The 27,416-nt window shown below is 47.0% G+C and overlaps 1 protein-coding gene across 1 annotated transcript; it reads left to right on the top strand.

Moving 5' to 3' along the window:
* The first annotated feature begins 238 nt into the window (after positions 1-238).
* Positions 239-26,670, top strand: PPM1G (protein phosphatase, Mg2+/Mn2+ dependent 1G). The gene is made up of 10 exons (XM_082757289.1): positions 239-968; positions 5,542-5,611; positions 18,318-18,403; positions 19,586-19,718; positions 21,138-21,607; positions 22,048-22,185; positions 23,449-23,683; positions 24,962-25,091; positions 25,392-25,494; positions 25,933-26,670. The coding sequence occupies exons 1-10, from the start codon at positions 849-851 to the stop codon at positions 26,134-26,136; spliced, it is 1,689 nt and encodes a 562-aa protein (XP_082613415.1). The 5' UTR covers positions 239-848; the 3' UTR covers positions 26,137-26,670.
* Positions 26,671-27,416: the final 746 nt, after the last annotated feature.

The raw sequence follows: 27,416 nt of genomic DNA, 5'->3' as shown, positions 1-27,416 counted from the left end.
TCCGCGGATTGGTCGGTGGGCGGGGCTCGGAGTACCACAGCGCGATAGGGGGCGCCCGCGCGCGCACCGCAGGAGAGGCCGGGAGCGAGCTGCGGTGCGGGGGGAGGGGGCGGTTCGGCCCGCCCCGCGGCCAATGAGAGCCCGGGAGCTGGCTGCCAGCCCGCGCGGATTGGCCGGTGGGCGGGGCTCCGGGCTATATAAGGGACGGGAGGGGCGGCTGAGCTCAGTGTATGGGGGCTGCTCCTGTCACGGTCCCTGTGGGCTCGCTCGGAGCCTGCCCGCGTCTCGGGCGGTGCCGGTGCCGTCCCGCCTCGGTGCCGTCGGTTCCCAGCGCCCTGCCCCTCGTTCCCTCACCGTGAAGAGCGCGCACGAGGCGTGGCGGGCAGGGGAGCGCTTCCCCTGTGACCACTCCCCGCGGCGCAGGGGGGATGGAGCTGCGGGGCGGCCCGCGGCTGGGCCCGGGTCCCGGCGGGAGGTCCCGGGAACGGCTCCGCACGCCGGTGGCGAGCAGCGGCCGCGCGCCGGGGGGCGGGTCCTAAGGCCGCCGAGGCTCGACTCTATGGTGCGCGCTTCCGGCCGCCGTGGCTCGGCCGCGCGGGCTGAGCGCCGCTCCCCCCCCCCGCGGCGACTCTATCGCCCGCGCTTCCGGCCGCGCTACTTCCGCCCGGCGGCCCGTTGGGGGGAGGTTCTGCCGCCCGCGCTGCCTCGCCGCCCGCGCTGGGCCGCCCCCGCCGCCTCCCGGCCCGGCCCGCACCGCCCCGGCCGCCTCCGCGCCCCTCGCCGCAGCCCCTCCGCGCTCGGCCGCCGCGCCGGGGGCCGGGTCCGCTGGCGGAGGCCGCCGCGGCGCCATGGGCGCCTACCTGTCGCAGCCCAACACGGTGAAGAGCTCCGGGGACGGGGCCGGGCTCGGGCCGCGCCCGCTGCACTTCGGGTTCAGCGCCATGCAAGGCTGGCGCGTCTCCATGGAGGTGAGCGCGGGGGGCCGGGGCCGGGGCTGCTGCGGTGGGGCCGTGGCCGCCGCCTGCCCGAGTCCCCGCGGTTCGCTTGTGCCGCCTCGCGCGGGGATCGCTGCGGAAACCGCCCCGCTTTGTGGGAGCGTCTGCGAGTTGTTGCGGGGGCCTCCCCGCGCTGGGAGGTGGGACGTGGAGCCAGCCAAACCCCGGCAGGGAATAAGGAGCTGGGGCTGGAAAGTGGAGGGAAAGGATGGCGGGATGCTTGGGATGAGTCAGGAAATGAAAGCAAACATCCTCAGGCAAAGATGTCTGCTCTTCTTCCCAAGCAGAAACAAAGTTTCATTCTCTCTGTTGTTTTTTTTATTATTTTTATTTTTTTATTATTATTATTATTTTATAGGCAAAGCGATTGAAGGAGTTCTTGTTGCTGCTGTAATTTAGCAGTAGCTGCTCCTGGCTTTGCCAGCCTATCACTGGTACTTGTTATAGGACAAATGAATTATCACAAGACAAACATCTGGCTGTAGGAGCCAGGTGCTTGTCCATAGTCCTCCCAACGATGAAGTCTATTGGAATTACTTAGTAAAGCTGCTTGTACAAGAGTAATGCAGATCTGTTGGGATTACTTCTCTGCCTCGTCTGCAGTGACTAGTTCTTTGAATTTGACACCCTCTGAATACCATTAACGTGCTGGTTTATTTTCCCTTCCAGGTAGCTAGCAAACAAGGGAAATAAGACAAGGGCCAATACTGGTTCCTGCAGCCCTAAGGGTATATCTCCTCTAAATACAGTAAAGCAACCTTCTTGTTGAATACGTTTTAATGAGTCTTGCTTTCAGATAATTCACTGCTTGTGAAACGTTACAACAGTCTTACTTGTGCAAAATAATGACCAGTTTTTTTTCTTCTTTTTGTGTGCAGCAGAGCTTTAAGAAACTGAGCTATAGTTTCTAGGGTAGAAGAGGCAGGAAAATTGTTGTTCGTGCTTTTAAGATAAACTCAGAGGATATTTGTGCTCCATTAAATGTGACTAATAGTGTTGCAGTTGCTCCACTCTGGTGACCTCTGCATGGCTGACATGGTGGCACAGAGACATTATTGGAACACTGAGATGTGTGCAGTGTAATCTCCACAAGGCGATTAGTTCATGGGTAAGAAGCTGAATGCAGGCAGCGTTCTGGCATGCCTGGTGCACAGAGGTTTGGATGAGGGGAACTCAGAGCTAATTACAGCACTGGTGGTAGGCTGCAGTAGTCCTTCCACAGGAGGGAAGTGGGCTCATAATCTCACTTATTTGAGGCCTGTTCTTGCTGTCACTGACCTTTATGGAAATTGGATGAGGCCCAGAGCTTGCAGCTGTGTTTTTTTTTTTTGTTTTTTGCACTAACCAACATCTTTGGCATATCTCCATGCTGACAAAAGCAATGCTGAGGACATTGGTGTAGACATGGTTTAGCTGCGTTTAAACAAGGGACGAGGAGATGATAGGAGTGCTTGTGTTACAAGCTGAACCTGCTGCAAACTGCTTCTGAGTCTGTGGTGGGATGAAAAACTCATTGTGTTTACATACAGCTGAGCAGAATTGGACAGTTCTTTTGTGTTTTCTTGTATTCCAGTACTGTGAGTTTTTTGTCTCTTGTCTTGGTTTGTGTTTTCTATTACTTTTTTTCCATGTTTAATTTTACTTTTACTCTTACAAAGCTCTGAGCAAATGTGTATTTTGTTGATTAACATTTAAGATTTTAGGTATAATTTTTGTTAGTGAAGCTAGATAGAGCATGCAGAAGTGGTAGGAGGAACCAGACATAGTGAAAAATGATGTAAACGTTGTCTGTTGCCTTTAACTTACATTTTAGGAGCCTCTAAGTGAGACAGGTATACAGGGCTCTGATGAAATTTGTAGTAAGAATCCATTCTTAGCCCAGAGAGTTTGCTTTGTGAATAAGGAAATGGTTTTGGCTGGTGAGAAACACAAAGGATACTTTTTACACTTTTTAGGCAGATGGACTGGGTTCCTCTAAGCTCTTTGGTGTTCTAACTCTTAAAGTTGGATAGCAGAAGGCTGATATTGAAGGGGTTGCTTGCACCTAGGCTTTGTGAGCTCTCTTGCTCATTCTGAAGAGTACGAGATCATGGTTACTTGGAGGACAGTCAGCTGCAGATAGCTTAACAGGCCTTGAAAGGGAGGTGGAGACTCAGCTGACAGCTGCTTCTTGTGCTGGCGGCACACAATGGTCTTTGTGGTCAATTGGATGCTCTCTGAACTGGTCTTAGTGTTGAAAATGCCAGAAACTTGTGTGCAGTCAGGCGTTCAGAGCCGTTAGCAGCTCATGGCGGTGTTCAACGTAGTGTAGAGACAGTTCTGTGTGCAGTATGGGAACTGAACTGTCTCCTGCTGACATGTGCTGGCCTTGTCTGCCTCCTTGCCAGTAGTGCCCTGGTTCAGGGTCGGGACGTGTCTCAGTGAGTGTCATACAGATGGAGCAGGAAGACCATCTTTGCCAGTATTGGGTTTCCTCCCCAGCAGCACTTGTGCTTCTCGCTTTAATTAAGCTGTTTAGTCACTAGGGACTTATCCCAGTTAATTTGTTGTGGTTTTGCTATCTCTCTAGCTTCTGTAAATGCTGTGAAAAGCGAGCATAAAAATGCTGGGGTTTTATTATTTTCATTCACTGTGTCCAGTGAACTCTGGTTAAATTTCCTACATTATAATTCAGAGTCTTTTTGTTGTTGTTGTTTTGAACTGAGATTATAACTTGCCTGTTTCATCGGAGTGACGTGAGTTTCATTGCACCAAGTGCTGCATAAACTCTTTTTACATTTTTATTGCCACTTAGTAGAAACTGCAATGGAATGGAGTTCCCTTTCAAGACTGTGGGATCCTAGAGGCCAAAAACTTCATAGAACACATTTATCTAAGAAGTCTATGATAAAGTAGATAAGTTCATCAGCTGCTTGACTGTGCAGCAATCGTGTGGCTGTGTGTGCATGTATAGAACTACTTGGTTATGGCTGACGGTGTGGACACACCCAAGCCTTAGAGCCAGCTGACTCAAAGTACAGCGTTTTGTTTTGGGGCAGCCTGCAGCACACTGAACTTTAAGGTGATGAACCACAGCAAGGAGACTAAATGGCATTGTTTAAACAATTGCATGATTGTTCTTGAACAAAAGCACTTGGTGTGCAGTCAGGCTGTAAGTTGATAGATTAGGGCTTGAACCTTAGAAAAATAGAAAGCATTAGGAAATCAGTTGGGAGGGCAAGTTTGAGAGAGGTTCAGTCCGTTCATCAGTTCTAGGCTTTGCACTGGAATTACCAATTTTGTTTTGCTTACTCGGGATGAAAGAGGCCAGGTGCCTAGCTGTAAAATCCGGGGCAGCACCTCCTTCGAAGTCCACTGTTCCTGGTGAGAGTTTGTGGGGAGAGAGGCCAGTCTGTGCATATACCTTGTGCACTGTTGTGCATCTTTGTAGTTTGGGAGCATGTACAGAGAAAGGCTGGTTGGAGTTCGGTATTTGTGCCTCCAGAACTCCTGGGACACACCTTTCTTTCAGTTTTCCCACAGACAGTCTCATGGTTTCTGAACAGCTGGCAGAACAGAGATGGCTGCATTACTTTAGGGAGTGATACCTGGTTTGGTACTTTGGTTTGAGTGCTGTTGGTTGATCAGGTGTGCGTCGTTTGCTGCACTACTTGAAAGATGCTTGACAGAGTTCTGGCTCTTCATCTCACTCCTCAGGTAACTGTGCCTGAGGCCAGCAGTACCTTTCTGGAGCATCCCACATGACGAGCAATAGAAAGGATCCTTTGTCCCCAAGAGGAGGTTTTCTAGTCCAGTTGTTTGTTCTCGCTGGATGCAGTAATCCTATGCACAGCAAGGCTGCCTTTCGTTGCCCTGCTGGGATAGACAACTGTTACCAGTCGTGGCTGTATTCACCAGGACAAGCAAAGGCAAAGCTGATGGTTGTGTTGAAGACATGAGGTCAGGAGGTTCTGTATGTGACATTCTGGCTTCACCAATGTATCAGAGTGCCTTTTTAGTTTTCAAGGAACTTGTTTGGCAAAAGCAGGAGAAGACAAAATGTGGGAATGTTAGATGCTGTAGGTGACACAGAGTCAACATTTGCCTGCATGGGGGAAGTTGTCAAACTATAGGTACTAGTGTTAGTTACGCTATTAGACAGCCCTTGGTCTAGATACCAATTTATATAATGGAGCATACGTTCTTTAAGGACTGTGAGCTGCTACGTTAACGCAGGCCTTCCAGGTACCATAAGCAGAGGGATTTGATTCTGGCTTGAGCCTGGAAATATCTAGAGTTGTATCAAGGAACTAAAGCAGTTTATGGTACGATCTCATGGTGAAAAGGCTGGGCTACTGCTTTAGCACAGAGAGCAACGTGATATTAAAAATCTGTGCTCCTTTGAAGATAAGTGCTCACCAGGTAAGTCTTTGAGAATATGAGAGGAGGCTTTCATCCTGTTCTTGTTCTCCCTCCAGTGCTCATAGCCTTCGTGCGCCTTTCTCCCACTTCTGTATGAGGGTCTATTGCAATCCTTGTCATTCCTGACTTTTGCTCTCTCTTTCAGGATGCACACAACTGCATACCTGAGCTGGACAGTGAAACAGCCATGTTCTCAGTCTACGATGGACACGGAGGTAACTGTTCCCTGTTCTCCCCAGAGTTCTTTGCCGTGCCTCTTCTAGGCTGTTCAGTAAAAGTGGCTGTCAGGGCAGCTGGAGCAAGCATCTATTTATCATTAGAAATCCAGCTCCTTCTTGGAAAGCATTTTCTTTGGTAGATGGGTATCGTTGACTAACGGTCTGAAAGTTTCTTAGGATTTTCTAGACAGAAGGTCATGGGTTGGTACGAAATTGCAATGAGATTTGCATTCCATCTTCTAAAACTCTAGAATGCCTATTTATTTTCTTGATAGGTAAATTAGGATAATCACCGAAGAGTGGCCTTAAGAAAGACTATTTCAGAGTGGACCAGAGGTCTGACAATAGTCAGTATGCTCTGATGGCTGTCAGTACTGGCTGCTCAAGGAAAGAGAAAAAAATGGTAGGCAGATCCATTCCCTAGTATACGCAGTTTCTATTCCCTACTTAGGGCTTCCCTGAGCTAGGGATTGTAGCCATTATTGCAAGTATTACAATTTTACAATGTATTTACAATTACAATTTTACAATGTATTATTACAAGTATTACAATTTCTGCTGTTTGCAGGGCTTGGATACCAGATGTGCTGGTCTGTAGTCTTGCAAACCCAGTTTTTTCCACTCGCCGAAGCTTTTTAATTTATTTTTTGGTATCATATGTATGCCTTTCATTTCTCTGATAGTGGAGTAAAATTAAGCAAAAGGTTACCTACCCCAGTTCTTGACTTCTTACTTTCATATCCAATTTCCTTTAGAAACAAGTTATCTAATTATGCCAATTTGTAAATAAGAATTTAAGACTTATTTGTAGTACTAATCCTTATTAGAAAGATTGGTCTGAGTAGGTAGCTGACAAAACTAATAGTTCTTCAAAAGGTACAGTCTCACTCTGACGTATTTAGATTGAATGTTTTGAAATTATTTTCTTCTTGAACTTCATCTTAGAGTATGCAGAGAACTGTGTGGAGTACCTGCTAATGTCCCCAGGATTATCCTCCAGAGCATGTGAATGATGGATTGGTTCTGAAAGGCAGAGAAGGATGAAGGAGAGAGAATATAGGGATTTAGCAACTATTAAACGTGTTATTTCTTACAGAAATTCAGAAATTGTTTGTAAGCATCTAACAGATAAGTAACAGCTAGCAAAAACTGGTGAAGAACAAATAATACCAAGCAATGTATTTTTGCGTAAGATCAGTGCGTTAGACCTTCCTGTTACCTTAGAAAATCTATTTCAGTTGTTGGGTATTAAAAAGACTTTTGATGCTCTTGTGACATTCCTGTTAGTGTACAATATGAAGTAATGTGTTCTCGTTTTTCTTAATACAATAGAAAATATTTGAGGTAGATGTTAGGGAAAGCCATTAATCAGGATGGCAAAGCACTGACATAGATTTCTAACTTGTTTTAGATTTCTGGTGATTGAATTTCTACATCTCTACATTTTTCCTAGGAAAAATGTGTCAGGAGGGATGCAGATATAGTATCCTATACTAAACTTGACTTCAAAGATCAATATTTGCCTGTTCCTACTTTTGTATGATTTGATTGATGCATTCTTTAGTTTGAAACCATTCCTCAGGTTTGCCCCACATAAAAGAAGGTTTTAGGGTGGAATAAATTTAATTTTGCTTTTATACCTTGTTTTCCTGTTATGGACAAGACTTAACACTGAAAGTTGAAAGGCTTTCACATTGTAATAGGCTGTTTCACTTTCCTTTTTAGTTACCTTGGCCTCTTCCCTCCCAAACCCTGGAAAATGATATATAGGTACTCTGCACCACAAGCATGGTATTTATGATCAGTCTCTCTTTCTACCTACACGTGCTTTATCCTTTTAGCTGTTTAATTTCCTTTTAATAAGCATTTTCATTTACATGTAGCTCCCTACTTTGGAGCTCAACACTATCATAGTGAGATTTCCTTATTTATTGCCCCAACAGGGTGTTTAAATAGAATACAGCAAGCCCCATTGTAAATGTCTTCAAGTTAGTATGCAGTGTGATGGAAGTCTCTTACAGAATCACGGAATTGTAGGGATTGGAAGGGACCTTGTGAGATCATTGGGTCCAACCCTACTGCCAAAGCAGGTTTCCTAGAGCAAGTTGCACAAGTAGGCATCCAGATGGGTCTTGAATATCTCCAGAGAAGGAGACTCCACAGCCTCCTTACCAATTTGTTCTTTTGTTTTGTTGTTTTGTTTTGTTTTTTGTCGTCTTGCCTTCTGATCTAAGACAGAAGCATTCTCTATGCACTGTCATTGTCTCAGGATGGGAGTTAATACTCTGGTCTTACATTTTTCTTTTCCTGTTGTTGTGGTTTAACCCGGCTGGCAGCTAAACACCTCAGCCATTTGCTCACCCTCCCCCCTCCCTCTCTGGGATGGGGGAGAGAAACAGGAAAGTGAGGCCTGGGAGTTGAGATAAAGACAGTTTATTAAGACAGGAAAATAATAGTAATGATAATAGTACTACTACTAATAATGTGTACAAACAAGTGATGCACAATGCTGTTGCTCACCACCTGCTGACCGATGCCCAGCCTATCCCCGAGCAGCTGGCCCCCCACCCCAGCTAGCCACCCCTATATATTGTTTAGACATCAGATGGTATGGAATACCCCTTTGGCCAGTTTGGGTCAGCTGTCCTGGGTCTGTCCCCTTCCAGCTCCTGCTGCACCCCCAGCCTGCCCGCTGGCAGGACAGAGCAAGAAGCTGAAAAGTCCTTGGCTTGGTGTAAGCGCTGCTCTGCAACAATTAAAACATCGGGGTGTTATCAGCACTCTTCTCATCCTAATCCAAAACATAGCACCCTACCACCTACTAGGAGGAAAATTAACTCTGTCCTAACTGAAACCAGGACACCTGTTTTGGCAGGGTATTCCAATTCATAGGGATTCCGTGGTATTTGTTGGTAGCTAGTTTACTTGTTATTTGACTCTAAGCTTTATTTTATATTCAAATTGATTGTATGCGCCTAAATACAGATCAGATCTTAGATGGAGATCTACTTTAAGCCTTGTGAGGGTGAGATAAGATGGGTTTATTCATGTACATGCACTGAGAAAGATTTCATCTAGGAACCTTTATCTCTGGAGGCCTCTGTCTTGCCTAGGTTTCTAGGTGTTGGCCTCAAGGTTGCTGCCTGTTTTTGTCTTTACGTGTCCTATTCAAGCCTGTGTTTCCAGGGGTGGAGAAATTATACTGCAGAAAGATTCCAGCTGGGTCTTAGGTACTCTGGAACCACCTTTTCCTGAAATGCCAAGATAAAGGGATTTTGTTCCATACTTCATCTGAATGAGACTCCTGCTTTTTAAACTGCATCAGAAGTAGTTTTTGGCAGCGGCATCTATCTGTGCAGAAATATACTCTGAGACCTGAACTCTCTAATGTATGTGTTCACCTTTCTGCTTGATCTTTCAGACAGCCTGAAAACTCCATATGCTCTCTGCCAATCAAAAGCACTCTCTAATTCTTTACAAACATAAAAGTATGCTCTCTGGAGAGCCCTCTAAATATTTAGTTTTTGATTAATTTCAGTTCTACAGATTCTGTAGTTTACTTGATACTCCTGAAGACTTGCCTGCTGCATCTGTATCACATTAAGCAGGAAACGCAGCTGATGCTTTGGCATTGCTTAGCTGGATGCTTCTCTGCTAGAAAACATTAATAACATGATTCATGGAGGCTTTAAGATTTTTACAGTGGGTTTAATACTGGAGACATGGAAGATGCGATCCTGAAATCATTGGTGGTTTATACATGAATAATATTCTCTAAGGATTCAGCCCCTGAAGGCTTTTGAAGTCCATGCCAGGTGAATGCACTCCACATGAGCGAACATCAAGCTGTGCTTTTGTACCTCTGCTTCTCCTCTGTTCTGTTTCTTGAAAATTATATTTGGTGAGATTTTCTTTTCCCTGCTATCTGAAAACCATTAGTGCCAGGACTCCTATGCAGTTTAAAATGCACCTTGGAGTATGTAGAACTTTTTCTGCAAGTTGCAAGCAATAGGTTCCATTCCCTCCTCTGGGCTGATAGCCCTGTGGTCTTGCCTAACATGGCAACCCAACACACCAACACTACCAATGAACTGAAAGGAGCCGTTATTATCCAGCAGGGTAATCATACTGACTGCACCTCAGCAAAACTGTAGAAAGGTTCCCCTTTTGCCACTGCTGGCCCTGGTACTTAGTGCCCACTCAGTGTGCCAGTTGGAATCAGGCTTCTCCCTTGTACTCTCACAAAGCCTTTTTCAGTGAGAAAAACCTGGTGGGTTTCTTGCTGAGACAGAATATTTTAGTACATCCATCTGCATGTAGAAGATGAATTCCTTGAGCCAGTTCTGTTTCTCTGGCAATGCTGGCATCACTGTGTGTTGAGGTAGTTACTGATGCATCTTAAAAAACCCATCAGACCCCACTGGGACTGCTGTGCAAGCAAGTAGATCTCTGGTCTGTGTGCTTGGCTGGTAGCTGCCTCCTGGGCACCAGAGGGACACAGAGCTACTAGATTTGAGGACTCATTGTGATGAATCATCTTCTGTAGCCAGAGGACTCCAAAGGAGAATCTTGGTTTTTTAGAAACTTTGCTTAAAACAGTGTGAGCACTTTTGTGTCATTTGTATAAGGGAGATGGGTACCACCATGACCAGCTCTGCTCACAGCAGGTGGCCTGGTTTGTAGGCAAACTGCAATCAATGAAGAGAGAAGACATACTTGCAAAGGTTCCTGTGCAAAGCCTTATTAGTTTGCAGGAAAATGTTGTGACATCCTGTGCTGGAGCTAGAGGGGAAGCACCAAAAGTTTATAATTTTCAGTGGCATCTACAAGTTCTCCCAACGGTAACCTGTTTTTTGGTGGGCAGACATATTAGAGACTTTCAGATCACTGTTTAGTCTGTGTCCCTATTTCAAATAAATGGCTTGCTTATATGTCAAAGCTTTTTTGTATTGGGACTGGATTCCTGCTTCTGTGGTGACAGAGCAAGATATTTCTCTATTATATTATTTTTATAGTGCTGCCAAGCTTGTGAAGACCATTTTCCTATAGGCTGTCCACCAGTCCATGCCTTACTTGCTTACAGAGACAGTGTGAAAGTACTAAATCCAAGACTGTAAAGCTGTTGATGTCTTTCTCAGATCAAGCTACCTGTTGCTGTGAAGAACATCCCTTGCGCCTTCCTTTGACATGAAGATTACAGTGCTCAGTCATCTTTTCCATCTGATGAGTGATCAGGTGTCTGTGCTTGTATTATTAGATCTATCAGCTGCTTCCAGTAGCACAGACTGCAGGGTGCAGTAGCCTCATCTGCAGACCCTACTGGGCAGAGACGGAGCTGCTTTTCAGTCACTCTCTTCTCTATTTCTCATCTAAGCAGGTGGCTTTGGCAATGCTATTCTGTCAGAACAGTTGTCTGGTACAAGTAATGCAGGCTTTTACCCACACCGTTCCCATTTAGCATTTGCATAATGCTATCAGGAAAACCTCTGAAGACCTTCAGAGAGTGGCATGATGACTACATCAGCCAGTTCCCTCAGGACCCTGGGATGCATGTCATCAGGGCACGTAGACACATTAAGTTATATCAGGAGGTCCTGAACCTGCTCTTTGCTTACAACAGGGGGGACTCTGTTCCCTCAGCCCCCATCTAGAGGTTTGGGGACTCAAGATATGTGGGAAGCTTGACCACTAGCAAAGACCGAGGCAAAGAAGTTAAGTACCTTTGCCTTCTCCTCATCTGTTGTTACCAGTTCTGTGTTCATTTGTCAGAGGCAATATGCCCTCCTTAAACTTTCTTCTGTGGTCAATGTACTTGTAGAATCCCTTGTTATTCTTTGCATCCATCGCCAAGTTTAGCTCTGTCAGTGCCTTGGCTTTCCTGATCCCATCCCTGCACATCCAGACAGCATTCCTGTACTCTTCCCAGGGCACATGGCCCTGTTCCCACTGTCTGTGTGTTTTCTTCTTTTGCCTAGGTTTGACTTTTTGACTTTGACTTTTGCCTAGGTCCTTGTTCACCCATGATGGTTTCCTGCCTTTCCTGCTTGATTTATTATGTATGGGAATAGAGAGCTCTTGCATTACAAGGAAAATTTCCTTAAAGAGCTGCCAGCTCTGATCAGATCCTGTGTCCCTAAGGACCTTGTCCCATAGGATCTCATTCACTAATTCTTCGAATGGCTGGAAATTGGCTCTTAGCCAGGCACGTATCCCTTGATATCACAAACTCAACCAGGGCATGGTTGCTGCAACCTGGGCTTCCTCTAATCTTAACTTTAATGAGTTCTTCCACATTGCTGATTAACAAGTCCAATAACACTTCTCCTCTGGTTGGTTTGTCTTATACCTGGACCAGGAAGTTGTCCTCAGTGAACTCCAGAAGTGTCCTGGATTGCTTACTGCTTGCCACGTGGCTTTCCCAGCAAACATCCAGGTTGAAATCCCCCTGGAGGATAAGAGCCTATGAGTGTGATGCTTCTTGTAGTTGGCCATCATGCAGATCAAGTTGGAAGTGAAACAAATCTTACAAGGAGTGGTTGAAGGAACTGGGGTTATTTAGCATAGAGAGGAGGCTCAGGGGAGGCCTTATTGCTCTCTACAACTACCTTAAAGGAGTTTGTAGCAGGATGGGGGTCTCTCCTCCCAAGCAGCAAGTGATAGGACAAGAGGAAATGGCCTGAAGTTGCTGCAGGGGACGTTTAGGTTGGATATTAAGGGGGGGAAAAAAAAATGAAATTCATTGAAAGGTTTGTGAGGTGTTGGAGCAGACTGCCCAAGGAAATAGTTGAGTCACCATCCCTGGAGGTATTCAAAAGGTATGTAGATGGGGTGCTTAGGTTCTTAGGTTTAGTGGTAGACTTGGCAGTGCTAGGGGGACTTGATGATACTAGAAGTCTTTTCCAACCTAAATTGTTCTAAGATTCTATGGAGGAAATTGTAGCTGCCCCTTGTGATGACTGGCAATCGTGTCAGTAGCCCACTTGGCTGGAGCTTCTAATTTTTGACAAGTTATTCATGTAGTTTTCATGGGTTTTCTTCTCAGTCTGCTGAGGTATGCACAATGCCTCACCGTGCTTACTGGTCAAACCTCTTCACAGGATTGCGTATGTATAATTTCTAGGTCTAGGCCAAGGTGCCAGCCAAGTCCTGGAACTCACTTGCCCATGGCACGAGCCCTGCATTCTCACAGCTGTCTTCAGGCCAGGCTTTTCAGCTCACTCCCTATAGTATGATGGAGAAGCTGTTGGTGTTCTCTGCAAGTGCTTTACAGAATGGTTGAGGCTGGAAGGGAGCTCTGGAGGTCATCTGGTTCAGTCCCCCCCGATCAGGCTGGGCCCGGGGCCTCTGGGCCTGGCCCTGGGCAGCGCTGAGCAGAGCCCGGCTCCGGCCTCTCCACACCTCCCTCCGGGTACTGACGGCCATGGGGGAGCTCCCCCGGAGCCTCCTCTGCTCCAGGCCCAGCAGCCCCAGCTCTCGCAGCCTCTCCTCACAGCACGGGGGCTCTGGGCCTGGCAGCACACCATGGCCTGGGCTCTCCCTTCTGGGCCCATGTCTCTCTGTGCTAAGGGGGCTCAGGACTGGGCACAGTACTCAAAGTGCAGCCTCACCAATGCTGAGTAGAGGGGAAGGATCCCCTCTCTTGACCTACAGGCGATATTTTGCATAATGCAACCAAGAATGTTAGCCTTCTTAGCTGTGAGAACACGTCTCACGGTCAATTTAGGTATCCACCAGGACTCCTACCGAAGTCCTTTTCTGCAGAGTTGCTTTCCATCTGGGTGGCCCCCAGCATGTTCTGGTGCCTGAGGTTGATCCTTCCCAGGTGCAGGACTTTGCACTTCTCCATGTTGAACTTCATGATGTTTTTGTCAGCCTAACTCTCCAGCCTGTCAGGGTCCCTCTGGATGGCAGCACAGCTCTCTGGTGATCCATCCATTCCCCTCACTTTTGTGTCATCTACAAATTTACTAAAGGTGCACTCTGCCCTGTGGTCCAGGTCGTTAATGAAGATGTTAAGCAGGACTGGACCCAGTGCCGACCTCTGGGATAGTCTGCTCATTACTGTCCTCCATATTTGGGCCTACAGTTTTATGATCTGCTAGATGAGCTGGTTTACACTCTAAATAAAAGCAGCCTTAATATAAGGATGCATGGAGCATGTCCCTGACCTGTTGTTTCTGGACCATCTCATAGAGCATTCAGATCAGCTGGGTGGCTGTCTGCCATTGTCCAACACTATGCAAATGTTTTCCTCAATGGCCATATTACCTCTCTGGGAAGCCTCTGCTCAATCCCTGCAGCTTATCACATAATATGGAAGACTGTCACTGCAATTACTCATTACTGCCTCCATCACTCTCTCACAGAAACGGTTTCATTTTGTCTCTTAAATAAAAATGCTGTAGTATCATCTGTAGCAGTCATTCATGATTACATGTAAACATGGTACAGTGTGATTCTTTGTTCAGTTTGTCTCATGGCCAGTAGTTTTCAGTTTACCTATTGAGCATGTGGTGCATTGAAAGTTTAACTTTTTAAGCGAAGGGCTGTCTTATATACCTATACGCAAGTTATGTACCTTACCTAAGTCATGCTTAGTTCTATCAACCAAAATCATAGTATCTTTATGAGCAGATGTTGAGTTGGATTGATGACATCTGCTTTCAATAAGTCTGTGTCGGTGGACATTGGTTGGCAATGGACTGACAATCTTTATTTCTCTGCCAGATCTGTTGTCAGGTCACCTTGTTTTTTCCTTTTAAGTTCTTATTAAAAAGGTCTTATTAAAAGTGCTAGGGTCACTTGTATTTCTCTTACATCATTTATTTATCTGTGATCATCCAGGCTTTTTTGTCAAAAAAAAAAAAAAAAAAAAAAACTTCTTTCACGGCATTTTGGAGAGTATGGTCGGAATAGAGCTCTGTTTCTTTGTTGTGTAGATCCATAGCATTGAACTTTCTGCAGCGCTATTTAACCAGTAACAGTTTTACAAGGCTTCTGTTTGTTGTCAATGGCCACTTAATCCCTTCTCTGTGGGCACGTTTGAGAAGTCTGTGTCTGCTGTTCCTTTTTATTTTTCCTCAAACTCACCATCTCTTTACTTCCAACTATGTTCCCTTTCTATCTCCCTTCATTTCTTGTCTCTATCCTTTGCTGAGCTGATGGCTAGCTACTTGTCACTCCCTCAATTCCACGACTGCCCTTTGCTTCACAGAGCTTTGCTCTTCATGGCCAGCTGTCTGAACAGATGGTATTTGTCTGGAAGAAGGAGAGGACAGGGAAGGAAAAAGCAAAGAGTTTACTGGCTCTTAAAGTTATGTCATAAAAACCTTCCTTCTGTAGCCAGGAGGGAAAGAGCATGTGTGTCCTTTACCTATAGCTATAGGAAGGCCTGCAGTATACTTCCTCAGGCTGGACAGTCCCAGCTCTCTGTCTTCGTGGGAGAAGCGCTCCAGCCCTCTGATCAACTTCACATCCCTCCTCCAGACCCACCTCCTCCTTGTGCCGAGGGCCCTAGACCTGGATTCAGCCCTGCAGGTAGGGCCTCGTAAGGGCAGAGCAGAGATGGGACAGTCACCTCCCTTGCCCTCTGGCTGCTCCTCTGGTGGTGCAGCCCAGGATGCAGTCAGCCTTCCGGGCTGCAAGTGTGCTGCTGGACCATGCCAGGTTTTTCATCCACCAGAATCCCCAAGTCCTTCTCTGCAGGGCTGCTATTAAGGAGTTTTTCTCCAAGTCTGTACTCATGTCTGGGATTTCACCAAACCCAGCTGCAGCATCTTGCACCTAAGAACTTGTTGAACCTCATTAGGTTCACAGGGCCCACTTTTTTCTCCTGTCCAGGTCCCTTTCGATGGCAACCCTTCTGTTCTATCAACTGCACTATTAAACTGTTGTATTAAACTTGCTGAGGGTGCATTCAATTGCATTGTCTATGTCATTAATAAAGATATTAGACAGTACCAATCCCAGGACAGAACCCTGAGGAACACTGCTTGTCACCAGTTTCCACCTGGACATGGAGCCGCTGGCCACCACTCTCTGGGTGCAGCCTTCAAGCCAATTCTTTATCCACTGAATGGACCACCCTTCAAATTCATCTCTGCTATTTAGAGATCAGGATGTTGTATGGCACTGTGTCAAAGGCCTTACAGAAGTCCAGGTAGATGGCATCCATTGGTCTGCCCTTGTCAGTTGATGCAGTTGTTCCATCATAGAAGTCCGGAAGATCAGTCAGGCACAATTTGCCCTTGGTGAGGCTGTAGTGGCTGCCTCAGATCACTTCCTTGTCTTGCATGTGCATTAACATTGCTTCCAGGAGGATCTGTTCCATGATCTTCCCAGGCAAAGAGGTGAGGCTCACCTGTAGTTCACTACATCCTCTTTCAACCCTTTTAAAAAGACAGGAATGTCACTGGCTATCCTCCAGTCCTCAGGCACCTCTCCTCTTCTCCAGGACCTTTCAAAGATGATAGAGAGTGGTTTGGCGATCACCTCTGCCAGCTCCCTCAGCACACGTGGATGCATCCCATCAGAACCCATGGACTTGTGTGCATTGAGCCCACTGAGACGCTCCCGAACCACCCCCTCATCAATGAGGGGGGAGATCTACACTTCCCAGACCCCTTCTCCTCCGTCCAGGGTCCAGGGGTCCCGGGGGGGAGTCTTTGAAGCAAAGACCATAGCAAAGAAGGCATTCAGCATCCCCTGTTACCAGGACACCCCCCTCATTCAGCAAACAGAGGTGAGGCTCACCGGTCTCTAGTTCCCCAGGTCTTCCTTTCAACCCTTTTTAAAGTGGGAGTGATGTTTCCTTTTTTCCAGTCACCAGGAACTTCACCTGACTGCCAGGACTTTTCAAACAGGCTAGAGAGAGGCTCGGCAACTCTATCAGCCAGTTCCTTCGGGACCCTGGGACCCATGGCATCAGGCCCCATAGACTTGTACTCGTTCAGCTTCATCAGGTGGTCTCCAACCTGCTCTTTGCTTACAGTGGGAGGGACTCAGCTCCCCAAGCCCTCATCTTCAGGTTCAGGGAAACAGAGACGTGTGAGGCCTGACTGGTGGTGAAGGGGGAGGCAAAGAAGTTGAGTACCTCAGCCTTCTCCATGTCCCTCATTACCAGTTGTCTCCTCTGTCATTTATCAGCAGGGGGTACGTTCTCCTTGGCCTTTCTTTGCTGGCCAATGTACCTAGAGGATCCCTTTTTTTTTTTTGTGTGTGTGTGTGTGTCCGTCCCTTGCCACGCTCAGTTCCATCTATGCTTTGACCTTCCTGATTCCATCCCTGCGCATCTGGACAGCTTCCCTGTACTCATCCCTGGCCACATGTCCCTTCTTCCACTGCCTGTGCATTTCCTTCTCACATCTCAGTTTGACCAGGAGGTCCTTGCACAGCCATCCCAGTTTTCTGCCTTTGCCATGTAAGAAAGCGAGCAGGGGGATGGAGAGTTCTTGTGCTCTAAGAAAAGCATTGTTAAAAGAATTGCCAGCTGTGCTCAGCTCCTTTTTCCATAAGGTCAGTGTTCCAGGGGATCCTGTCTGCTAGGTCTTAAATAGCCAGAAATTTGGTCTTCAAAAGTTCAGGTTCTTTGCATCTTACACGTATATTCAAGCCTAAATTACTAGGTTGTTCATTCACAACTTGCAGTATTCTTTTTGGTCCCCATTGCTGATCCAAACCACAGAAATTCAGGATCCCTCATGCCATTTAATGTTCTTCCTTATTAGCACCTTCGTGATCACAAAAAATGTCTACTGTGCTCTGTTGCATACTTGGTAGTAAATGGCTTGAAGCTGCAACAGGGGTGGTTCAGGAAAAGGTTCTTCACCGAGAGCAGTCGGTTACTGGAAAAGGCTCCCCAGGAAAGTGGTCGTGACACCAAACCTGCTGGAATTCGTGAAGCTTTTGGACAATACTCTCAGACACGTGGTCTGATTTTTTTGGTGGTCCTTTGGAGAACCCAGGAGTTGGACTCAATGATCCTTGTGGGCCCCTTCCAACCTGGGATATTTTATGACAGCATTAATTACTAAGCTGCTGAAGTGTTTTCAGCTTCCAATTTTTTTTCAGCTGCTCTAGGAGTGAATGCTTGATTTATGTTGTTGACTTTTGATCTGAGTTATCCTCTGTGCTCTCAGCAACCTGGTGTTCTGGCCACCTTTTACTCAAGTCATGCATGCGCACGCCTTCCTGTACTAAGGTGACTGTTCTGCTGATCAGGACCCCCGTCTTTCTGAAAGGCTCATCTCAAGGCTGTGACATTGTTTTTTTGTTGGTCTAGAACATACACTAGAATACATAATGCTCACTTTTTGTGTGGCTCATCGTGTGTCAGTAATTCTCTGAGAGCTTGTTTATACTTGCGTTTTCATGCGAAAATTGAGCTTTCTAAGCAGAATGGGTCTAAACAGTTGGCCTAATGGCCAAAATTGGCCTTTCAGGAAGTTTATAGCATTGGCTAAACCTGATGGGTGAGAACTCATTGAGGTTTCCCAGGGGTCATCAGCAAATCCTGCTGTTCTGGAGGTGCAGCCTTCTGGGAAGCATGTGTGAGATCCACAGCAGTCTGCTGCTGCATGATTTCTCCATGTCTGGATTAGTCCTGGTTTGTGTCCCAAGATTTGCCTCAGGAATTCAGTTGCTTAAGAATACATGTTGCTTCTGGGAGGACCACCCTCTTTAAATGATTTGTGCTCTCTTTCAGGAGAAGAAGTTGCCCTGTACTGTGCCAAGTATCTCCCTGAGATAATCAAAGACCAGAAGGCCTATAAGGAAGGCAAACTGCAAAAGGTAAGAATACAGCGCTGCCCTGGAACCAATTGTAAGCACCAGTGCAGAAAAGAGCCCTTGTTAGGTACCTAGTACTTAAATACTTCCCTGTTCTTCCAAGATCTGTCTGTCCCACCTTCCAAGGGTACCTTCATTTATCTTTCCCTTCCTTGTTTCTAGTTTATACCAGCCGTGGATTATATTTTCAAAGATAAACATTCTGTTTTCCATCTTTCTCTTTTTTTTTTCTAATTTGCAGATTCATTCCAGTCAAGGTTGTGAATTGGTTTTTTGAGTGTAGTTTTCTGCATGGTGGTGGTTGTTTGGGGACAGGGGTAGTTTTTGGCAGAGGTGGAAGGTTAGAACAAATTAGGGTGTTTGTGTCTTGCTTCTGCCAAATGATCTCTCTCTATATTGTTATTCTCCCTCACAGCAGTAACACCTAGTCTTACATCAGGTATCCCCAGAGTTGGTGCTGGATTGTCAGCAGTGTGGGTGAGGGGAAGGCAGTTGCTCTAGAACTTCCTTCTAAATCTAGTCTGAGGATAGCCTACAAAGCAAACTCAAATCAATTTGTGGCTTTTACTCTATGGCCAAGACACCTAAGCATCATGCTTTGCTGATTCCACACTGGATGTGTTCACTGACTGCAGTAAGCCTGTCTGCTAAGCAGGGGAGCCTGCTTGCTGAACCATTCCTTACAGTGGCATTGAAAGCTGTCCTGTCCTCAGGACTCCTGTAGACTTCAAGAAGGCCTTTAACACTGTCTCCCATATGATCCTTATAGACAAGCTGTTGATCTGTGGGCTGCATGTGCAGACATTAAGGTGGACTGAAAATTGGCTGAACAGGAAGAGCCGTGGGCCCTGGGCACTGGCTCTGAATTGGCCCTGATTGACTTGGGGGCAGGGGGGGGAGGGGGACGACACCAGATGGACTCCAGAGGTGCCACCAGCCTTGACAAATTTGGCCTCCAATTCTGTATGGTGAGTTTTAGAAGAGTCTTGATCACAGCAGGTGTAGAATCATAAAATATTCCAAGTTGAAAGGATCCAACAAGAATCATCAAGTCTAACTACTGGTTCCATGCAGGACCACCCAAAAATCAAACCATGTTTCTGAGAGGATTTTCCAAAAGCTTTCTGAACTCCAGTAGGTAGAAGATGAAATTATGCACGCTCTTATGTCTGTGTTTGTATCTAGGCCCTGGAAGATGCTTTCTTAGCCATAGATGCCAAGCTCACCACTGAGGAGGTGATTAAAGAGCTCTCCCAGATGGCTGGGCGACCCCAAGATGATGAAGATGAGAAGGAGAAAGTTGCTGATGAAGATGATGGTAAGTCAGATGCTACTGAATAGGTAAGACTGCAGCTCTAGGCCAGGGACTGAGAGAAATTGGACCAGGTCTTTGTTAACAGAAGGTTCGATTCTCCAAATTAGCCAGTTCAATTTCAGCTGGAGCTGCCACCTGTCAGTACTGTCTCGTGCTTTGAACCGTTGTTAGGGGTATTTTGATTCATTTAGTAGCTTAATCGTATGGATAGCAAAGCAGCCTGTCAGAGCTTTCCATAGGATGTCCTCTGTGGTGTGCAAGCTTCTAGGATGTGCCAGAAATCCTTGAGCTGAGAAGTGGGCTAAGTTATAAAAATTAAATGGTATGTGTCTGATGCTAAGCTCTGTCAGGCTGGTAGCAGACAAACTACAGACAGGATTGAATTAGATTATTGTCTCTTTTCAGTACTTCTTTCTCGCAAAGAAGCAAATATGCTTTTTCCATGAGCAAGTAGTTGCCAGATCATGAAGCCAGATAGAAAGTGAATCCCAGGGTAGGATCCTGCGCTGCTCTTGGCTGAATAGCTTGTGACTAACCTTGAAGGAGATATAAAGCTGTAAATCACTGTGAACAGTGTGTTGATCTGAAAATGCTGAGTTTGTGGGTTCTTGTTTCCCATCTGACAGGGGCGAAGGGGTTTTTTTGTTTGGTTGTGTTTTTTTCCCTTTTTGTCCTATACTTTAAGGACTGTCTGGGATATTTCTGTTTATTTTCCTTTTGACATTAATCAGCAAAGAAGAGGATAACCAGGGGGATGTCAACAACTAAATGATGGAAGTTATCCGATACCAGTGGAGTTTCTGGTCCTTGGCTCATAGTTTAGGGAGTCATCCGATTTTCTGTCTAGTGTACTGCATACCTAAAGCTATTTTATTATCTGATTGCAAGTGTCTAGATTGCAAAGGGATCCCAGGCAATTGCATGAGGCCTATGGAGCAAATGCTTTAATGAAAATTTCTTGTTCATGTTGCAGTGTTAATGAACAAATCTGCACATGAAAGTGGTCTGTCTGCTTCCCCAACAGCTTCACTTGAGCCTGCCTGGTGAAATAGGACTCTTTACCGTCCAACTTCACATCTAATTTAAATGCTTCTGTGCTGCCTACAAGTCAGCAAGATAGCATCAGTGGCCTGAGGCACTGGGGTAACTTGCAGGCTGCTTGCCTTGGCAGTGGATGGAAGACCTTCCTCTGCCATTTGCATATTGTTCATCTGCAGCGCCTGGGAGCTGTGGGACAGTGCAGGCCTGGCTATGTTTGTCCATGCCTGGTACTGAACAGCAGGTTGAGCATTGCTGAAACATGTCTGCAAATAGCAACCTCCAGTCAGGGCGACTCACCACTGAACACAGCAGCTGCTATGGTGATGTGTCTTGCTTTCTGATCCTCTTTGTCCTCACCCCACTCCCCCTTTCCATTTTTAGTGGATAATGAGGAAGCTGCTCTTCTGCATGAAGAAGCCACAATGACCATTGAAGAGCTTCTCACACGTTATGGACAAAACTGCACCAAGAACCTCAAACAAAAGTCCTTAGCTCCAGCTGGGGAGAACGCTACAGAGGGGACAGGCAAGCAGCATGATGGGGAGTCAAATATGAATGGAGAGGCTGACCCAGGGGAGCTTATCGACCACAAGGAGAGGAAGAATGGAAAGCCAGATGAAGAAATCACGGGTATTTCCTCCACCTCAGACAAAGCCAACACTGGAGGCAACAGCCCTGCTCTGCAGAAGCCTGAAGTAGGCAAAGGTGACGAGGCCGTCACCTCTTCTACTGGGGAGGCCGGGCCCTCCTGCTCCTCTACGGGAAAGCCCCAGCGCACAACCAAATCCAAATTTTTTGAGGACAGTGAGGATGAGTCAGATGAGGTTGAGGAAGAGGAGGAAGACAGTGAGGTAGGAAACAGCACTGGGACAGAGTGGCCTTCTGGCTGGGCAGAATGCATTGCTTGCTGTGGTACTTAAGCTACAAGTCTCTGGCTCATCCTAGGTGTGTCCTAGGAGTAGGTTTTTCAGATTGATACTTTGAGACCATCTCATGGGAATATTGGGGATTGTTTAGACTCTTTTAAACTCTGAGGGAAACATACACTCATCTGTGCAGCAGCCACAGTGGATACCCATTGGTCTTTCTGCATGCACCATCCCTCCATTCACTGTGGTAGTTGGAAACTAGCTGCTCTGTTCATAGACATCAGGACTGGGGAAAACTTACCAGGTCATTTCAGTCCTCTGGGGCAAACCAGTCTCATGTCATTACACTGGAGGGACCAGCTGGCTGGGGAGGGCACTAAGAGTGTCCTGTGTGACTCCTGGTGGTATCTTGTTTCTTGTAGGAATGCAGTGAAGATGAGGATGGTTACAGTAGTGAAGAGGCAGAGAATGAAGATGATGAAGATGACACTGAAGAAGCAGAGGAGGATGAGGATGAAGAGGAGGAAATGTTGTTACCAGGCATGGAGGGGAAAGAGGAGGTGCACACCTTGTTCCTGTGTTCTGCAGCATAGTGTGGAGCCAAGGGCACATGGGGAGGGGGGAGGAGGGAGTGTGTAGCAGGGGGTTATTTCCATTCAGCTGGGGATAAACATCCTTTCTGTTTTCCTGAGGCCGAACACAGCTGCTGACAGACTGACTTTGTGAGAGACTGAGGGATAGGGCATGGATCTGGGCCGCAGGTTGAGATTAGAAGAGGCTGACTCCACTGCAGGGTTTGCTGTGCTTAGAAACTGCTGGGGATGGTTTAGCATGGAAGGGAGTGTATGACAGCAGGACTGCTACAGCTTCTAAGGTGCCAGCCTTCTCTATTTGAAGAGATGTCCTGGCTTGCAGTGAGGTGTCTACTTGAGCTGGTGGTGTGGTTTAACCTAGCCGGCAGCTAAGCACCACACAGCTGTTTGCTCACCCTCCTCCCCACCCCCACCCCTCCCAGTGCGACAAGGCAGAAAATAGGAAAAAAAAATAAATAAATGAATGCTTGTGGATTGAGCTAAATACAGTTTATTGGGATAGAAAATAAATGGAAGTAATAACAATAATAGTACTATTAATAATAATGTGCACAAAACAAGTGATGCACAATGCAATTGCTCACCACCCGCTGACCAATGCCCAGCCTGTCCGTGAGCAGCAGTACCCTCCCTGGCCAGCCACCCCATATTAATTGTTCAGCATGACATCAGGTGGTATGGAATACCCCTTTGGCCAGCTGGGGTCTGCTGTCCTGGGTCTGTCCCCTCCCAGCTCCAGGACAACGTGAGAAAACGAAAAGTCCTTGGCTTAGTGTAAGCACTGCTCTGCAACAATTAAAACATCAGCATGTTATCAACATTATTTTCATCCTAAATTCAAAACACAGCGTCCTACCAGCTACTAGGAGGAAAATTAACTCTATCCTAGTTGAAACAAGGACAGTTGGGCTGGGGCTGGAACTGCTGCATTAGAGCTGAGGATATAGCAAGGTGTGTTGAACACTGGTGTATCCTGAGCCCTTTGATGCTTTGTGAGGCTCGAACGAAGGTATGGCTTGACCCTGCCTCTCAGTGAACATGCTACTGCTATGTTTCATGCTTCCCTCAGGCTTTTCTCCATTGTTTTGTGTGTGCTTATGGAAAGAAGGGTTGAAATGCAACACCTCAGGGTTTGGGTCACTGCTGGGCATGTGGTGGGTAGTACTAATTCCTTTATGACCTCTGATAGAGCAATAGGAAGGAGTCTAAGCAAAAATGTTTTTCTTGCAGCCTGGCTCTGACAGTGGGACAACTGCTGTCGTGGCCCTTATCCGGGGCAAGCAGCTGATTGTGGCTAATGCGGGAGATTCTCGCTGCGTGGTGTCAGAAGGTGGCAAAGCTGTCGACATGTCCTATGACCACAAACCAGAGGATGAGATAGAATTGGCCAGGATAAAGAACGCTGGCGGCAAGGTCACCATGGATGGGAGAGTGAATGGTGGTCTCAACCTTTCCAGGGCAATTGGTGAGCAAGTCCAAGTGTGAATGCTGGCATGCCTGGCCTCAGGGTGCTGTGCTCAGGACATATGTGCTTCCAGCACTTGCCAGCCACTGAGTGTCATAGAGTCATAGAATGGGTTGGGTTGGAAGGGACCTTAAAGATCATCTAAATCCAACCCCCCTGCCATGGGCAGGGACACCTCCCACTAGATCAGGTTGCTCAAAGTCCCATCCAACCAGGCCTTGAAGACTTCTCAGGGCAACCTGTTCCAGTGCCTCACCACCCCCAGAGTAAAGAATGTCTTCCTTATATCTGCACTAATCTGTCTTGTTTTAGTTTAAAGCCATTACTCTTTGTCCTATCATTTACACTCCCTGAAAAAGTTTAAGGAACAGTTTTCAATTGGTTGATGTCTAGAACGTATTCAGTATTTCACATGGTGACATTTCAGTCTAATTAGAGAAAATAGCCATGGAAATGGCAGATATCAGTAGAGAGAGACACCCAACACCTGCCAGGCTTCAGTACAGGATGTGGTGTGTGAGGCCTCCAAGGCTGTTGTGCTCACAACTGGATTGTCAGAAGTCATGCCACATAAACCGTCCCCAGAAAAACAACTTGACTTTCAAATAGAGAGAATGTTTTCCTCTCTCTACTTATATTGTTAGGAGCCTGTTGAAGGACCTTGGTGTGTTGCTTACCGAGTACCTAACTTCATACCAGTTTGAGCCCACTTGTTCTGGAGTCAGACTTGTCTTTTAATTGCACAAGTTCTATTCCCCTTGCTACAATGCTTCAGGCAGCACCTAAGCACTGTTTGTACCCTGACATATCTGGCCCTGGACAGCCCAAGCTTCTTAAAAATGAGCATCTATCATTATTGTAGCAGAGCCAAGCATTCAGGTGAGCTGCAAATCCTGCTCTAGGTCATGGGTTAGCTCATCTGAGTGCTGCTGCCAGTTTTCAGCTGGTTTTGTTAGACATCACGTGCTGTTGGTCTGATCTTGCCCCAGGAAGTGGGGAAGTGTCAACTGGTTTGGGGTGAGGAGATGCTGAACTGAGGAAGGATCCTGTTTGCCTTTGTATGGGAACAGTGTGGTGGGCTCACCTAAACTGATGCCTTGGATGTGCAGCAGATTTCTCTCAATCAGGTCTCAATCACAGCCAGGTCTGCACTGTGCGAGCTCTGGTGCAAATTCTATTAGGGCTGCTTTTCAGCAGGGTACTGTTTCTCACTGTTTGGAGTAGGCAGCATTGCCTAAGCCCAGTAACAGCACAAAGTGATCCTCCTCTCCACTACAGGTGATCACTTCTACAAGAGGAACAGGAATCTGCCTCCAGAAGAACAGATGATCTCTGCCTTGCCCGATATCAAAGTGCTGACAATAAACGATGACCATGACTTCATGGTCATTGCCTGTGATGGAATCTGGTATGTAATGAGGGAGCGGTTGTGCCTCTTAGGCCATCACTACCCTGGTTGTTCTCTTGAGCTGGGTCTCAGGAAGTTCCAAGGGGCATGGCTTCAGCCCTTATTTTCTCAAAGAGTTAATTCTTTCTCTGAGGAGCTGTTCTCAGATGGAGGAACATCACAGTGTGCTGAGCTTTGAAACCTCCTGTTCCTCAATATGCAGTCTTGTTACCATCAGCTCCTTGCTACAGTAAAGCTCTCTCAGGACAGTGTGGTATGACTGCTCCCTTTTCTAGCACTTCTGACTTTTCTGCTCTACAGGAATGTGATGAGCAGCCAGGAAGTGGTGGATTTCATCCAGTCCAAGATCACCCAAAAGGATGAGAATGGAGTCCTGAGGCCGCTCTCCTCCATTGTGGAAGAGGTAAGGTCCATAACACCCCTTCAGATGCTTCACCATCCCTTTCAGCATGCAGTGTTTCTGCATCCCAGCTTGGTGCCTGACTTCATTCCTGCTCCATCAGACTGGTTTGTTCAGTGCTTGGGGTATCTGGCAGCACTTGGGCCACAATACTGGCTGGTACAGGATCAGAGAACCACCTCTGAGTTAGAATTTGGTTCCTTTGTCACCCTGGCTAGTGTCTCTGACCTCTAGGTTATTGTCAAGCTGAAGGAGTTTGTCTGCTTTGAGAAAGCAGAGTTGCTGAGGCTGGTTCTCTGTAAACGATGTAAACATCGTTTGAGCCCAGCCCTTGCCATTCTGTCCTGGCAGCCCCTAACTAAGCTGTTGTCAGTTGATAGAATGGATCCAATGGCATAGGTGTGTCTGTGCACTCTGCTAACCTGTCCTGTCCCTCCTCAGCTGCTGGATCAGTGTTTGGCTCCAGACACCTCAGGGGATGGCACTGGCTGCGATAACATGACCTGCATCATTATCAGTTTTAAACCCCGTAACACGCACCCACCGGCCGAAAGTGGGAAACGGAAACTGGAGGACATGGCAGCACCGGCAACACCAGCAGAGGAGAATGGCAGTGATAACAAGAAGAAGGCCAAGCTGGAATAGCAAGCCTCGCACAAGGACTTTGTTGTGCGCTCACCAGACTCTTGTTTCTTAAACATGCTGAACTCAAGACTCCAAAGTCTTGTCCTTTTTTTAGCCTTAGCAGAGGCCTTGTTTGTCAGTGTCCCGGTTGGGGGGTGGGGGGCGGGTCTGGTTAGCAAGGGCATGTCACACTGTTCATCTGTAACCATTCCAAAGAATGAGCCAAGGGCAGAACTGCACACAGGAGCAGCCACCAACCACGGCGCAGGAGCCCGCCATAGGTGGCAGCCGCTTAGCACAGAGCCCTGTGGTTAGAAGAAGGATGTTCCCTCCCCCCATCGTCTCCATGTGGTTGTTGCCATTTCTGTGCCTGTGACTTTCTGTTCAGAGGGAAGAACTTTTTCACTGTTGAGGTTTTTTAATCTGCACCCGATTATTTAAGGCCCTTTCTGTTTTTATTTGTGAAACAATCTGGCTGTGGTGCTGCTGCCACACCTCATTCTGTTGTACACTTTCAATCAATACTTTTTTCAAACTAAAAGCCCAGAAAACATAGTTGTACTTCTGGTCCTTGGTTCTTTCCTGGATGTGGGGAGGGGGTAAGGAAGATGCGGTGAGGAGGAGGACGTTTCTATTCCCTCGTGTTGCAGGGCACTGGGGGGGGTCATGTTTACAGCTCACAAGAAGAAGCTGGCTTCTACTGTGCGGTTGCAGAGCCCAAGCGCCTGCTGCCTATCCACTTAGCCTGAGATGGCTCAACTGAGGACAGTCTGTTGCGCACAGGACAGGAGACAAGTTTCTGGAGATGGTTTCTGTCTGCTGAATAGTGCCTACCAGTCACCTTCCTGAACTAACTAACCTACATGCAGAGTGCTGCACCCCATCTAGCTACATGTTCTCTTCAAGGTATGACAAGGCAACTCCTGCCTGCTGGTGTGCTGGGTGATACAAAGCTCGTATGGCTTGTGTCAGTACCACAACTGCTCCTGCAGAGGTGAAGTCCCTTGGCTGTAAACCACTGATGGAAAGGTCAGCTGTTGTTCCCTGCTGCTGTACCCTTCACCTTCCACCTGATATGGTGGGAGCACAGATGGAGTTTACAGGCTAGGTCACCTGCCATAACATCATCCAGATGCACCAGGGTTCCAGTGTCATAGGGGCGTGCCCTTTGCAATGCCTTTCACTGTAAGCCTTCCCTCTTGAAGGTGAACTTTACCCTCCTGGTCCTGGCCTGTTGTCTCAGACTTGTGTTCTACAATTCAGTCAGCCTATGCCTCACCAGCCCATACAGGTATATCTTA

Source organism: Aythya marila, assembly GCF_965140915.1.
Source record: "Aythya marila genome assembly, chromosome: 3".
Lineage (NCBI taxonomy): Eukaryota > Metazoa > Chordata > Aves > Anseriformes > Anatidae > Aythya > Aythya marila.
Note: the sequence above shows the minus strand (reverse complement) of the source record. Positions and strands in the feature narration are given on the sequence as shown.

What these genes read in the sequence shown, in the direction of transcription:
- PPM1G (XM_082757289.1), top strand. Translation starts at nt 849, where the DNA reads ATGGGCGCCTACCTGTCGCAGCCCAACACGGTGAAGAGCTCCGGGGAC. An exon ending in AAGAGGAGGAAGACAGTGAG is followed by an intron (nt 21,608 to 22,047) that starts GTAGGAAACAGC and finishes TGTTTCTTGTAG; the next exon opens with GAATGCAGTGAAGATGAGGA. An exon ending in TCTCCTCCATTGTGGAAGAG is followed by an intron (nt 25,495 to 25,932) that starts GTAAGGTCCATA and finishes GTCCCTCCTCAG; the next exon opens with CTGCTGGATCAGTGTTTGGC.